This window comes from Myotis lucifugus, unplaced genomic scaffold, assembly GCF_000147115.1.
Source record: "Myotis lucifugus unplaced genomic scaffold, Myoluc2.0 scaffold_2, whole genome shotgun sequence".
NCBI classification, from domain to species: domain Eukaryota; kingdom Metazoa; phylum Chordata; class Mammalia; order Chiroptera; family Vespertilionidae; genus Myotis; species Myotis lucifugus.
The window spans coordinates 17,264,773-17,279,803 of NW_005871050.1; the positions used below are offsets into that span (position 1 = coordinate 17,264,773).

The window sequence follows — 15,031 nt, forward strand, 5'->3', positions numbered from 1 at the left end:
GGTGCCTGGCTCATCACTTAGGAATAAAACTAATTTTTGTACAGTATTAAAATATATTTGAAGACACTCAGCTTTCCAGTTTGATTATTCATTATTCTTAATATAATTTGAACATTTTCACCAATTAGTCTAAAGATTTTTATTAGTGAACCATAACACTGCATGTCAAATTCACTGACTAATGAACTCTTTCTGGTATTACTTAATGGATAAAGTTCAACTAGCCAGAAAAGAAGCCTCTTTGGAAACACTGCATATTAACTGATCAGTCACGGTATGTCAGTTGCACCCGCAGGCATGGATTCCTATTTTTAAGATCAGAAAGGTCTAAATTTGTCTTCCAGCTCTAACCTGCTGCCTTCATAGCCCTGTGGTATTTGTTAACTTGATCCCTGGGGTAGTTGCACAGCCTGCTTGTAGGAATTAGAAGATTCATTTGTTTGGACCCCACTGACAGACACTAAGCTCTAAATAGTCTCTATTCCGGTGTTAGTAGAAGTTTATTCCAGACCAGGTTTCCCCCAAGTTGCCTCAAATTACTTGACATCCCCCCAACTCCAGGCAGAAGACCCTCTCTACAGTCTGTAGAAATATTTGGGGTTGGTGGAGGTACCCTTTTACTATTCTGAGTGAGTGGAAACCTGAACAAATAGACTGTCCTCTTTCTTCCAGATGTGTAGGTGGCCACAGGCCTGGGCTTCTTATATAATTCCTTACAGTCAGCTAACTCCTGGAAGACCCATCATGACACCTGTGTCCCTATGGTCCATAGTGATGATGGCGGTAGTGGGGTATGAGGGTAGAAGTGATGATGATAAGCATTTCTTCTGGAGAGATGGTGATTTAATATAACAGAGTCACATATTTAAAATTTCCATTGGCTGCCCTTAAAGAGGTTAAGAAAGAGTACCAACCCCCTTCCCACCCTCCCCTCCTACTCCTCCTAACCTCCTTTGACCTCTAACTCTTCATTATTGGTGTGAACTCATAATATTTGATTTCTCCTTCAAGCTCACTCCATCTTCATCAGCTCTTAACTATTTTACAGTTAACTCTGCTGTGTGCTGCATGCTGCATGAGACCCAGGGTCCTGGTAAGCTTTATTAACTCTAAATAGAACTGGCAGTGGCTCCTAGAACACATCTCCCCAAATCCCACCCCCCCAAAACACATATCGCATCATAAAAGAAGCTGCTTCATTGTCCTAGCTGGTTTCCTCTTGTGAGTTAGAATATTAAGTAGTCTGGTGTGGTTTCAAGTGTACATGTGCAGTGCTTGCCTGCCTGATTAAAAGCCAGGTATTTTCAGACTTCTGCTGCCAGAACAGCTGGGTAGCATAAGTGGGTTAATATTTGAGGTTCAGTTTTGGCCATTTTTTTCTTAAAAAGCCTTAATGATTAGTTTCAAAATTAACTAGGCTGTAGTGAGGAGGGAAACTGCTGGGTTCAGCAGCCCTGTCCTGCAATTGTCACAGTGGCATTGACTCCAGGTTGGGAATGTTCCAAACAAACGGAAACTTGCTTCTCTGTTTCCCTCTGGTGGCTATTTTATATATACTTCAGAGAGGAAGGGAGAGGGAGAGAGAATCGTTGATCAGCTGCCTCCTGCATGCCCCACAATGGGGATGGAGCCCACAACCAGGTATGTGCCCTGACTGGGAATCAAACCGTGACCTCCTGGTTCCTAGGTCAATGCTTAACCACTGAGCAACACCAGCCAGGCTGGTGTCTATTTTTTATCCAAAGGGTTCAAATTCTCAAATTTCCTTTGGCTATGTAACCCCCCAAAACCATAATGAAAGTGAAGAAACTGAAGCGCTATCAGATACTATAGAAAAATTCCTTACATTTAATTCTACAAGTACCAGCTTCACGAACACCTACCTTTGATAAGATGGGTTCCTGAGGGCTACAGACTGTATCTACAAAAAAGGATAAAGCAGTCTCTGGCGTCATGTAATTTATAGGTTGATTATAACAATGATTAAGCACCTTCTGTCTGTACTAGACTCAGGTAGTAGGGAGGGAAAATGAATATGGTTAATTTAACCATATTAAGCTCATTACTATTTTTAAACTTTACCATAGAAACTTTCAAACAGGCACAAAAGAAGAGGGAGGATAGCACAGTGCAGCCCCAGGTACCCACAACCTGGCCCCCAAACAACTGTCAACACAGGGCCAATCCTGTTTCATTATCCCAAACCTGCTGAATTATTATAAAACAAAACCCACATTATTTCATCTGCAAATACATTAGCATGTATCTTGAAGAGATAATGACTCTTTAAAAAAGAAACATCATAACCACAATGTCACTATTAACATACCTACAAAATGAACAAATCATTAACATAAAATTCCTAGTCCGTGTTCAAAATACCCCAGTTGTCTCATAAATGCCTTTACATTTGGTTTGTTTGAATCAGGGAGGGAATATAAAATATTGAGAGGGCTTCTCCCCACTCAGCAATGTAGTTTATGATTTTTAAAAAATATTTTTTATTGATTTCAGAGAGGAAGGGAGAGGAAGAGATAGAAACATCAATGAGAGAGAATCATTGATTGGCGGCCTCCTGCACCCCCCCTCCCCCACTGGGGATTGAGCCCGCAACCCGGGCATGTGCCCTTGATCAGAATTGAACCTGGGACCCTTCAGTCCTCAGGCCAACGCTCTATCCACTGAGCCAAACCAGTTTATGATTTAAATGGAGAGCCAGCGCATTCATCACCAAATAGTGCTACAGCTATTGCACTGGGAACTTTGAGCAGCTGGCAAAACATCTCTATTTTCAAGCAAGTTCCAAAGAGGAAGTCCATAGAGGCTTTTGAAACATAAGCCCCATGAAATTGGGCCAAAGGAAATAACCCTAAAAGAACAATGAAAAGATTTATTGTCTGGCTTAAAGGCAAGTCTTTAGAGCCCCTGTTAGTTGACTGGAATTAAACAGCAGGTTTCCATTAAGGAAGACTATCACATCCTAGAGCAGTGGTTCTCAACCTTGGCTGCACATTAGAATCACCTGGGAATCTTTTTAAAATCCTGATTTCTGGGCCTCATCCTCTGGAAATTCTGTTTCTTTGTTATGGGGTGAGGCCACAACATTAGTAACAATGAAACAGAATTTCCGGAGGATGAGGCCCAGAAATCAGGATTTTAAAAAGATTCCCAGGTGATTCTAATGTGCAGCCAAGGTTGAGAACCACTGTCCTAGAGTGTCTGTCCTCTGCTGTGGTCCCAGTGCCTTGCAAAGGGTCTGACACCTGTAGAAGCTCAGTTCACGTGTATCTTCTATGTTCCTCATTGTCAATGTGGAGAGTAGAAAATATGTATTCTGGTAAATTAGCTTTCAGTTAATGGAACTGAATTAATGTGGTTTAACACAGTTTGGTTCAGGTTTCCCTGAGTGAACCATTATTAGTGGCCATTACTAAAATGAATTCTGGGAAAACTATAATTAAAGCCTTACTTTATAGGTGAGAGGCAATTTAGCAAACAGCGGGAACAGCCAACCTCAACCCAAGTAGGTTGTTTCTTTCTAGCAGGCTTCTCCCCAGAAGACCACAAAAGCAGTTCCAAACCAAATAGGGGAGAGAGGTCTTGACTCCCTGGGATCTGAAAGCAGCAAAGGCAGCCTGTCCCCTCCCCAGAGCCCTCATTCATGGGGTGGATCACAAGTCTACCTCTCGTTAACTGAGTGAGGCTTACTGTTCCTCACTGATCTTGAAATTGCTTGAGGCACTACTTGTAGCTGGAAACGGTACAGTCGGAAACTGTAATAGAAAATAACTCCTGTGACCTGTACACAGTTGTGATACTATATCTGAATGGTTACTGGCCCTTGACTCTTGGGGGTACACAGTAGAGGGAAGAGTGTACGTGTATCAAAATATGTCAGCCTTCCTGTGAAGCAGAAAATAGGCTGTTGCTGCGTAGTTTAGGTTTCCCTTCCCCTAGGAATTAGGCAAAGGATAAAATAAGAAAGGAGCATTCGTATAACATTCTAATACTTTTCAAAGTGCTTTTCCACATGATATCTCATTATCGCCTTACAACAGTCATGTGAGGTACAGAAGGAATAATCTTCCGTTGACAAAATGAGTACATGGAGGAGCAGGGAATTTAATAGACTTGACCAAGGATCACACAGTGAGTTAGTGGCAGAACTGGAACAAGAATGTAGAACTCCTGCCCGGCCAGCGTGGCTCAGTGTTTGAGCATCGACCTATGAACCAGGAGGTCATAGTTCAGTTACCATTCAAGACACATGCTTGGGTTGTGGGCTCAACCCCCAGTTGGGGGCGTGCAGGAGGCAGCCGATCAATAATTCTCATCATTGATGTTTCTATCTATCTCCCTCTCCCTTCCTCCCTGAAATCAATTTTTAAAATATTTGAAAAAACTATTTAAGAATGTAGAACTCCTAATTCTTGGTGTATATTGCTATTCCTGTGTGTGTGTGTGTGTGTGTGGTGTTGAGGTGTTTGGATGTATTCACTCTGAGGAAGTGACTGTACATACTCACGTATGCAAATGCTTTTAACTATCCCTCCCAAATATCTAATAGTCTTTATTTAATGGAATAAATGTATTCTTCAGATAAAAAACAGGGGCTTAGATCCACAGCCAAGGCATTCTCAGGGACACTGTGGTGTGATTAAACAGCCAAGGGTTTCAGGCTCTGATTCTGGCTGCATCTTTTTCTTTGTGATCTGGGCAAGACAGTTGATTTCCCTGTGTCCCAGTCTCCTCATATGTCAAATGGGGATGGATATTACTTGCCCTGTTTATATCACAAGATGAAGTTTAAATGAAAAAAAAAAAGGTCAAAGTGCTATGTGAACACAAACCAATAATGGATTTCCGTAGTTCAGTTTTTCAGATAACTGTGGTCTAAACCAGACACTTCTCAAACAGCTCTTGTCCCAGGGTACCACTTAGCTGACTGGGACTAATCCAAAGGCTACCTGAGGTGAAACCTCAACCTCCTCTGCTTTCCCTATGGGACAAGGCAATTAATAGCTGAGAGCCTGGTGCTCTATGCAGGGGCCTGCGGCCACCTGGACATTTGCTGAAGGTATTCCTGCACAAGGTGTCTGGGTGTGGGGCATTAGTTAGGACCTAGTAATTAAGAAGAGAGAGAACGTCTTCTTGAGACTCTTGGTAATTATTTTGCTAGCTAATACCACTACTGCTGCCACTCAGAGGTGTGTGTGTGTGGGTGTACGGGTGAGAAAGCATGTTCCCAGGAGCCAATGCAATATAGAACCTTAAAACCATCTAACATAGCTATATATTCTAATTTGTCTACTAGTCATCATGACAAACAGTTTTCTTCTAACCTTTGTTTGGGGTACATTAATCCACCCATTCATTAACCTACCTTCTCTTTTCATTTTCAGTTTGGGCTTCCTGTAGATGCTCTTTTCCTGCACAACAGAGCTGGGCCTCCCTATCTTTACCCCTAACACGACCGGGGGCACACAACCCGTGCCCTCTCCTCTCTTCCTGCCAAAGTTTATAGAAGCCTGAGAGTCTGAGGATGGTGTCTGGCCTCTGGTTAAGAAGCCAGCAGTTCTGTGGTTTAGAGATGCATCGTGCATCCCACTTCCCCTCCTAGTGTTCCCAGCCAGCCACTCCCCATCTCCAACTTTGCCAGAGTGTAACTTGTTCAGGGGTCCTATCTGCTACTCTCCACCGCCAGTTTCCCTGTTTGAACTCTGATGGCTGCTCGCTTCCCCGAGGTATTTGCATCCACCGTGACTGGGTAAGCACCAGTCAACAAGGCTTTCCCCCTTGGCCCCTAGTCATTGGGCTTCCCTGAGCACCCGCCACCTCCCAACACAGCCACAGTTCCTTCTCAGAGGGCTCCAGAAGGAGATCCTTTGATGCCTTTTCCTTTTGGCCTCCCAGCCCTTTCCAGTTTTGATTCACTCAAGGTGACTGTACTCAAGCTGTGTTAAAAATCCAGAATAAGTTTACACCAAGTTCCCCATACCCCCGCCCCCGAAAATGACTGCTGAAGAAAACAGCATAAATGTCCTCTCCCTATAACTCCGAGTACCCCACAGATGCAGAAGGGGAAATAAACCTGCATATTATTGCCAGCCTAGTGTCTTGAATGATGGGCTTAAGGAACTCTGAGGTTTCTGGGCATCGCCTCTGTAATCTCCTTTAGGGCTCCACGCCATTCCCCAACGGCAGGGCCAGTGGCAGGTATAATAACCCTTGTCATAAACTGTCAAACTGAGTGGTCAAAGAATCAATGTTTTCAGTTTTGCTTTGATGAGTCTTCCTGTCTGTTTGGTGAATGTGATGAGTTTTAATCTGTATTTTGCATGTACCCCCCACAATGAGAAGACGTGGATCTTTCAGCTGGAGAAGAGAAAAGAAGTGTTAATCCTCAGAAGGTCCCTAATTTTACCTGCAGTCTAAGGATTTGATATTTTATAAATATTCCAGTCCTAATTCTGGTCATGGCTTTGGGAAACCCTTTAAAGTAGAGAGTGCTCCACTGTCAGGCACAGTGGCCTTTGGTGTTTAGCCAGGGCGAGAGTGAGAGCTGGAGGTGAGCTGGCAATACTCTGTGGCTAACCCGCCCTTTCTCTGCCCTTCCTTTGCAGTAATCTATGGCTGTGTACTGAATAGTATTCCCGGCTACAGCTGGACTGGACTCCATTTAGCCTTTTAAGCCAAGGTTCCTATTTTAACTGACAGCTTTCCTTCGCGGTGCCAGGAAGCTGGGTCCCCTGCCCCTACCATGTACTTCCACTTCAAGCACCACCTCTTTTTTTGAGTTCTGCCTCCCAGTGTCACTGGCACTGACCATGACTTCATTTTTTAAAAAAAATTTTTTGAGGGTATTTTTTTTTGTTACTTTCTTTGGAAACAGTCTATCAAGGCTATGTCAAATAGGCCGTTTTTGAAGAGTTGAGTATGGGAAGAGGGTTTCTTTCTTCAATAATAGATAAGAGGAAGCGAAAAGTAGAAAAGGTGAAAAGCAAACATATGCACACGTTACCTTTTCTTGTTGGTTAAGCAAGAGTACAGCTTTGATACGTATTGTTTGGTGAGTCACTGATTTGTTAGTGGCCACAGGCAAAAAAGGAAGGGGTTGCTGCCAAAGCTTAAGCTAGTTTCTTGAAAAATCCAAGTCTCATGGAGCATTTTAGGAGACACTATGCTTAGCAGTTTGAAAAAAAAAGAACTTGGATACTCAGCCAGTAGCTCAGAGAGATGCTAAGTTAGGGCTGTCAAGCCCTCTGGAGAAAGGCTTATTTGCAGCTTTGATGTTTCCAGTCCAGTTTCACAGATGCTTCTGCACAAATCCCAAACTTAAAACAACCAACTGGCTTCCATCCCCTCTGGGTAATTATTTTTGTCACAAATAGAGCCTCCTCATTTGCATTTGTTTACTTGAGGCTGGAAGAGCTCTGAAAACTTCAAAAGTTTTAGAGCCATACAGCCTGAAAGACCTTCAGAGCCTAGGCAGGAATTTCGTATTAAGGGAGAAATTTTGGTCCACAAGACAGACATGACCCACTTTTTTCTTTTTTAAAAAAGATACATTTTTATTGATTTCAGAGAGGAAGGGAGAGGGAGAGAGAGATAGAAACATCAATGATGAGAGAGAATCATTGATCAGCTGCCTCCTGCACGCTCCCTACTGGGATCGAGCCTGCAACCCGGCATGTGCCCTGACCAGCAATGGAACCACGACCTCCTGGTTCATAGGTTGATGCTCAACCACTGAGCCACGCCGGTCGGGCCCCACTTTTTTCTTAAGAGAACTGAGACCCATAGAAGTGAATGGACCTGCCAGAGGTCCCAGTGCTGTTTCTTGGTAGAGCCAGGCCAAACTCAGTGTCTCCTGACTCCAGATCCATTTCACAAAGGGCTTCAATCTGTTCATGTTCCTGGAGACGAGGTCTTTTTTTAAAAAAAGGTATTTTTATTGATTTGAGAGAGGAAGGGAGAGATAGAAACATCAATGATGAGAGAAAAACATTGATCGGCTGCCTCCTACACGCCCCCATCCCTCACCTGGGACCGAGCCCGAAATCCAGGCGTGTGCCCTTGACTGGAATCAAACGTGGGATCGTTCAGTCTGCAGGCCAATGGCTCTATCCACTGAGCCCAACCAGCTAGGGCTGAGATCAGGTCTTTTGATGCTCAGAGAAACTGCATAGTTGCTCCTAGAGGGCCTTTGAGATTTTTTCCCCATAGAAAAATATTCAAGGATGGATAGGTAGGGGCAGGCAAAGCTGAAGACCCCAGAGCAACTCCTGAAGGGAGTGCTTCTGCTGGCAGAAGGGGTCACCAGCACCTGTTAGCTGGTCAGCTTTCCTGGAAGTCTGGAATGGGGCCTAGGCACGCATATGTTTAACTGGTGCCCTAGATGATGCTCATAATCAAGAAAGTTTAGTAAACGAAAATCTAACCTGTGAGTGATCATAAAGCCTTTAGGAAGTCGATTAACACTTTGAAAAGAATTAAAATTGTATTTTATTGGATAGTTTTCTTTCTTTTTTTATTTTATGGCATTGATTGGGGTGACATTGATTAATGGTAATTTTCTCACTGTAAGACAGAAAGGTTTTTTCCCCTTCAGTGAAAAAGCTTTCTAATTAGTAAAAGTGTTGCTGTTTTTTGTTTTTTTTTTTATTACTTTTAAAATATATATATTTTTATTTTAGAGAGGAAGGGAGAGGAAAAGAGAGACAGAAACATCAATGATGAGAGAGAATCATTGATCGGCTGCCTCCTGCACAATTGAATCACGCCAGCAACCCAGGCATGTGCCCTGACCAGGAATCGAACTGTGACCGCCTGGTTCATAGGTCAATGCTCAACCACTGAGCCACACCAGCCAGGCTGTTGCTGTTTTTTAAAAATACCCTAACTACTCTGTTTACTTCTGGTAATACAAAACCAGTCATTAAAAATGGTCTGTGCTTTTATTTTTCCATTCTGGAATGGAATGGCTCTCCTGAAAAATCCCCATGTGTGCGTGTGCACACACGCATACACGCACACACCTCATTTCTTAAGCCAAGAAGTTTGCTTTTCCTAGCTGCAGTGCAGATCACTTTTGTTTTTGTTTCCTGTTTTACTCATATGGTATTCCCATGTGGCTGTTAATATGTGCTTGTTTTTTAATTAAAACAAGAAGCTTTAAACTGGTGTGTGTTGTTCTTAAAGCCTTGTCAGCAGATTTCCGGGTGGTGATGGTCCGTCAGTGACCCTATTTCTAACCTGTCTTCTGCAAGTATAATCTGTTCTACCTCACACTGCCCCCGCCCCTCGCCTTGTCTTACTTTGAATAGCCTTTTTCTTTGGCTAATTTCATGTTTTCTTTCTCTTTCTCTCTCCCTCTCCAGCTTTTTTTAATCTTGTCTTCAGCAGCTGCACTAAGTCTAAAGGAGAAGACTGCCATTATAGAAGAGTTAGGGTTCCACATTGTCTCAAACCCGAAACCAACCAACTCCCTCTCCCTCCATGCGCGTGCGCAAACATACACACACACAATACACACTCAGCAAGTGTTCATGTGTCCCTGTGTCCAGGCAAGAAGCTCTCTCCTGACTTACATGGTATTTTAAACGAAAGTGTCTTGTCCTAGCCTAACAAGGCAGGAAAAGAACCGCCAGAGCTGGAGAATGGACCAAGTGTAACCTCAGAGAGACAACTGCAGGATGACTCACCCAAGTGTAAGTGACTGGGGCAGGAGACCTCAGCTGTGGGTGTGGAAGCACTGTTCACAAGTTTTCGTTTGAGTTTCTTGTTTTTCTTTTTAAACACGAATTCTCCGGTTCAGTGGGTTGACTGTCCACAGCCACTAGTAAACATTTCTGAATGGAAGAGAAAGTCAAGTGACATTTGTATCTTCTTCAGCATTCCCAGACCTTCTGCAGACCCCCACCAAGGGGGAAATGGACCCACTAACACTCAAAAGTAGAGGAAGAGTCCTCTACTTTTCCTTTATTAGCATGGATTTAACTGACCGGTTGAGAAAGGAAAGATGGGAGGGGGTTTAAGCTTAGTGAGAGCAAAATTCATTTATTCAACCTTCCAAGGCTAGTTGGGGTTCTGAGAGGTTTCTGCTCAACCTGGGATCTGGCTGGAGAGCTTTGATGTTGATAAATCTGCCTTGAATTTGTTGGTTTAACTTGCATCAAAATACCATGTAAGTGTGCTCCTTTCCATATATCCCTACAACCATCACCATCCCACTGTCCGGTGTCTCTTGAGAGAGCCTCTTTGCATGTTTTCCAGAATCTGTGTTTGTTTTTCCTTTCTTTTCCTTTGTTCTTTTTGCTCAACGGTGTGACCTTCACTGCCCCTCTGGGGCTTTCATTCGCCAGGAGAAACATCCCCAAACCAGCACTGTTTAGCTTGATACCTTTCTAATGTCCATGTCAATTTTCAATAAAATTCAAAGAAATGCGCAATGGCTGTGTGATCTGATATTAAACCATTAGATGATTCGACCCATCATGGTTTGCCTTAGGAATGGGTGGCTGCCTTCCAAGTGGATGATTTGAAGGGCTCAGGGAGGCACCATAAGCCCATATGCAACCTTCCTAGGTGGGCTGCTGTGCCCCCTCCTTCCTCTATTTGAGCTTGAAATTCCCACAGTGGGGTGGGATGGGGTAGACAGGAAGTCCTCTACTTTTCCTTTATTAGCATATATTTATCTGACCCCTTGAGCTCCTTATCATCTAGGATAACAGAGGGAGGAAGTGGAGTGCCAGATCCTACAAAACAAGATTCTCTTATTTAATCCTGTGATGTGAGCATCCCAAAAATTCATGCATATGGCTGTTCTTTATGACTCAAAAGATAGCAAGCAGTATTTTGTGTCTTGGATCCACCAGGGAGGGAAAGCTCCTGTCCTCAGTCCCCACTCCTAGCATTAAAGTGGGCAAGAGGGAGCGTGGTCAGTTTTCATAAATGCTTGAAGTGTGGGGTTTCCTTTCCCTGGCTCCATATCCTGGATGGCCAGATACTGGGGTCAGGAGAGTGGTCCATATCCTCTTGGTGCCCAGGCCTGAAGGAAGCGACACTGGCCTGCGTCTGCATAGTTTGCACACTAGAGGGCAGCCGAGTGAGACAACACTAGCTTCTGACGTCACTGAGTAGCTGCAGGCATTGAGGTGTGGAAAAATACAGGCTCTGCAGCCAGACAGCCTTGCTAGCGTGTGCGCTATGGGAAAATTGTGTTAAAAACTTCCCTGCAAAAGGAGACTATCAGCAACTCCATTGCAGGATGATCATGAAGGCTACATGAACTCATGTAAATTAAAGACCCAGGTGACCATAAACGGTACCCTTTATTAAAGGATGGAGTTTCCCCTTTGCTAGAAGTATCTTGGGTCCCTCTAATCCACCCTTTCTAAACCTCAGCACTACTGACATTTGAGGACAGATGATTCTTTGCTGTAGGGACCTGTTCACTGTAGCATGTTTAACAGCATCCCTACCCACTAGATGTCAGTAGCACCCTACCCCACTCCCAATTATGACAACCAAAAATGTCTCCTATCAATGCCAAGTGTCTCCTGGAGGACAAAATAGCCCCATATTGAGAATCATTACTCTAGGCCACGGGTCAGCAAACTTTTTCTTTAAAAGGCCAGCTGATAAATGTTTTAGGCTTTGCAGGCCAGATGGTCTCTGCAACTATTCAACTGTTACTATGGCACAAAAGCAGTCATAGATAATATGTATGTAAAAGGATGAGTGTGGCTGTGTGCCAATAAAACTTCATTTACAGACACTGAAATTTGACATTCACATCTGAATTTCATTTTCACATGTCATAAATTATTATTTTTATTCTTTTCAACCATTACAAAATGTAAAAAGCATTCTTAGCATGCTGGTCATACAAATACAGGCGGTGGGACCAGATTTGGTCTGCAGGCCATAGTATGCTTACCCCACCTGTAACCCATTTTAGTGCTTGTTGATGCATCATCAGACTAAAGGTGTTAGAAGCGACTGGCTGGTCAAAATAAATCAGAAATGAAGACAAATGGCTGAAGTTTTAATGCAAGTTGAGTGGGGAGTAATTAACTAAAATTTGCACACAGTTTTGCTAGAGCATAGGTGGGAGGCAGGGGCTTGCTGTGTTGATGAGCTCCTGCTCCTGGGGTACTGAGCAGGTGAGAACCCCAACTACTTCTAGATAGAGGACTGTGCCTCTAATGCCCTCAAAAACACCAAGCAACCAGGGCTCCTGTTTAAGCACTGAGGTTAAGCAGTGTTCTCTCCTGTCTGAAATGCCCCCACTTCAAGAGATTCATCTCTTACTAAAAGGACAGCTTTCTTGCAAGGCCATTCTTTTAAAATGTGGGTACCCTTTCAAAGAGTTGTGCATTTGAGCAATAGTACGTCACAGAGGTTTTGCCACCTAGACCTACCTTCCATCAGTATCCCTCCAAGTCCTCCACTACCTCTTAGCTTATTTGGCTTGAGCTTTAGAAAGTCCATACTCAGGGCTCAACAACTATAAAAATTTATGATATTCTATTGTAAGCAAGGCCCCTCCCTTTCCCTTTGTTATTTGTCAACTTAGTGTCATTGTTGACATAGTTTCCTATTGTTTCAATGGTTCCTTACTGTCCTTAATAATTTTTGTACTCAGATTACCAAGATGTGACCAGTGGGAGCTCCTAGCTATTGCTTTTAATCTGTTAGTAAACATTCCTCAAAGAGAATATTGCAGTGCAGACTACTATTCTGGTCAAGAACTTTCGGTGGTCTGATTTCTGGGATAGTTTATGGGGGGTGCTTAACCAGTCTCCAAGTTTTCCTCCTGTGATCACTCACTGAATCCCCCATAGGAAAGGGCATCGAGAGAAGCTCAGAGCTGTCAGTGTGGGGTGTGTGTGTGTGTGTGTGTGTGTCTAGGATGGATGACTACCAATTTCTGGATTGTTTTAGGGTTGCAATGGATGCCTTTATCATCATTCCTTGCTACACCTATCTTCAACAATTTTTTAGATAATCTACTTCAGCTTAGGGTTTCAATTCCTGATAACAGATAAATATGTGGCTTGTGAAAAGGGAATTGGCTGATATAGGTTGGCTGGAGGATTTTTTGATCAGAAGGATTACTATCAAACTAAGGTCATGGATAATCATGCAAATTTCTGTTTCGCTTTCTAGAGATGAAACTGTATTCCACAGTGGGAATTTCAAATGGAGTCCAGTTATGGCTGTTGTAAAGTAAATGGCCTGCCTCTAACATCAGTTTCATTGCCTTTCATTTTGTAATCCAAGTTCAAAAGTCAGATTGCAATTATATGTTCCTATCTGATGAACATGTTTTCATCAAAGCTAAGAGGATATAGCTTTTATTTTCTCAAATCTTTTTCTAGGAACAATATGTATTGATGACAATGCTGTTGCTGATGAAGGTTGGCAACTTAGGCTGAAATTAATCCAACTGTAAAATAACAAATCAGCTTAAAATATAGACTCCAAGAAAATGAATTTCACAAGATTGGGACAATGGAAAGAGCCTTTACTCATTCATTCATTCATTCATTCAACTCAAGAAATATCTATGGAGTGCTCACAGTAGCCAGGCATAGGTGCAAAAAGCAAGGCAGGTGAGTTCCTTGTTCTCATGGAGCTGACACTGGGCAGGGGGCAGTCAAACTTTCTTAAAGAGTTCAAAAGATGATACATGTGAAGAAAAACATTTTTTTAAAAACAGGGCAATGCAATGGCAAATGGCTGGAAAAGCACTGGATGAGGAGTCAAGTGACCCAGATTATGATCTCAGCTTTGCTACAGTCCCTACAGTCTTCAACAAGTCATTCACCTCTCCAGCCTTAATTTTTTCACTCAAACTACAATGACTTTAATTTATGATCTCTAAGCTTCCTATTTCATATCGTGTTTTGATCTTGTGGTTCAAAGAATGCCTTTACTTCAATCAACATGAATGCCTGCTATAGAGTCAAAGACAAAACACTCACTAGGAAATAGGCAAGACAGACATGGAAATAAATAATTATGAAACGGTGTGAAAAGTGATGTTATCTTCTCTTCTCAATCCAATACACCCTACACATAAGATGTGTCATATAATGAAAAATGTGTCGTTAAAATGTGAAACAGGGCAATGGGTCAAAGCCACCTCATCCAATGGACCTGCTGCCAGTGGGACATTGAGTTTCATAGAGGACTATTTCTCCCCACCAAGACTGTAATCAGTTCTAGGATGACAGAGAAAACCCAGTTTCTTTTTCCTTTTATTACTGCCAGTGTGGGGCAAAAGTAGGCTTGCTGTACTCGAAACACAGTTTATTATTTCTTATGATTAATTATTGTATTATTTTCCATACAAACAACTGTAAGCCTACTTTGCCCCACCCTGTATTGAACACACAAGTGCTGTGTAAATTCCTGTTGACAGATACTCATTGATGAACTACCTAAATAACACAGGTTGGCAGACAGGGACTGAGGGAACTGACCGGAGCACTGCTAGAGCGAAGTGTTCAGCTATACAGTGGTTTTGCCATTTGTTGCTGTGCAGCTTTTAAGGCTCTTGCGGGGGGGGGGGGGGGGGGGGCTTTTGTATTTTGTAATATTTTTCACATTTTAAATTGGTACAGAAAATGCAAAATTACTTGCAATCATGATCAGAACTGTGTAAGCACGGTGTCTCTATTTGTCAGCAATTGGAATGGAATATGTACGAGAAGTGGTATTGTGGATGATTTTCTTTGCAAGTATTTAATCTCGCCTATGTTCTCACAATAAAATGCAAAGCTAACGACACATAACGCACATAGCTTTTCAAGCTATCCTCTAAAGAAAAGAACCTCGGAGAGCGGACATTAAAAAAAAAAAGGTGTAAAATCCATTACAAACCTAAGTCCCTCCCAAAGAACACCGCATTGTCGTGCTGCTCAGAAATTCAGGGGAAAGCGTCAGAGGAGTCATTGCAGCCAACAATCACCTGAGGTCGTCTTCCAGAGATTCAATGGAAACATGTTCCAGAACCTCTGAG

General features: G+C 42.8%; 1 protein-coding gene across 4 annotated transcripts in view; it reads left to right on the forward strand.

Moving 5' to 3' along the window:
* The window catches only part of SEPT6 (septin 6), a 74,892-nt gene extending 64,449 nt beyond the window's left edge, over nt 1–10,443 (forward strand). For 2 of the 4 annotated variants that reach the window (XM_023758400.1, XM_006082171.3), the window contains exon 10: nt 6,624–7,578. In XM_023758400.1, coding sequence (XP_023614168.1) covers nt 6,624–6,648 — 25 coding nt within the window. In that variant the 3' untranslated portion in view covers nt 6,649–7,578. Of the gene's footprint in view, nt 1–5,402; nt 6,600–6,623; nt 7,579–9,380 lie in introns of those variants that run through there. The other 2 variants (XM_006082168.3, XM_023758394.1) reach the window with 2 other exon arrangements.
* The last annotated feature ends 4,588 nt before the right edge of the window (nt 10,444–15,031 follow it).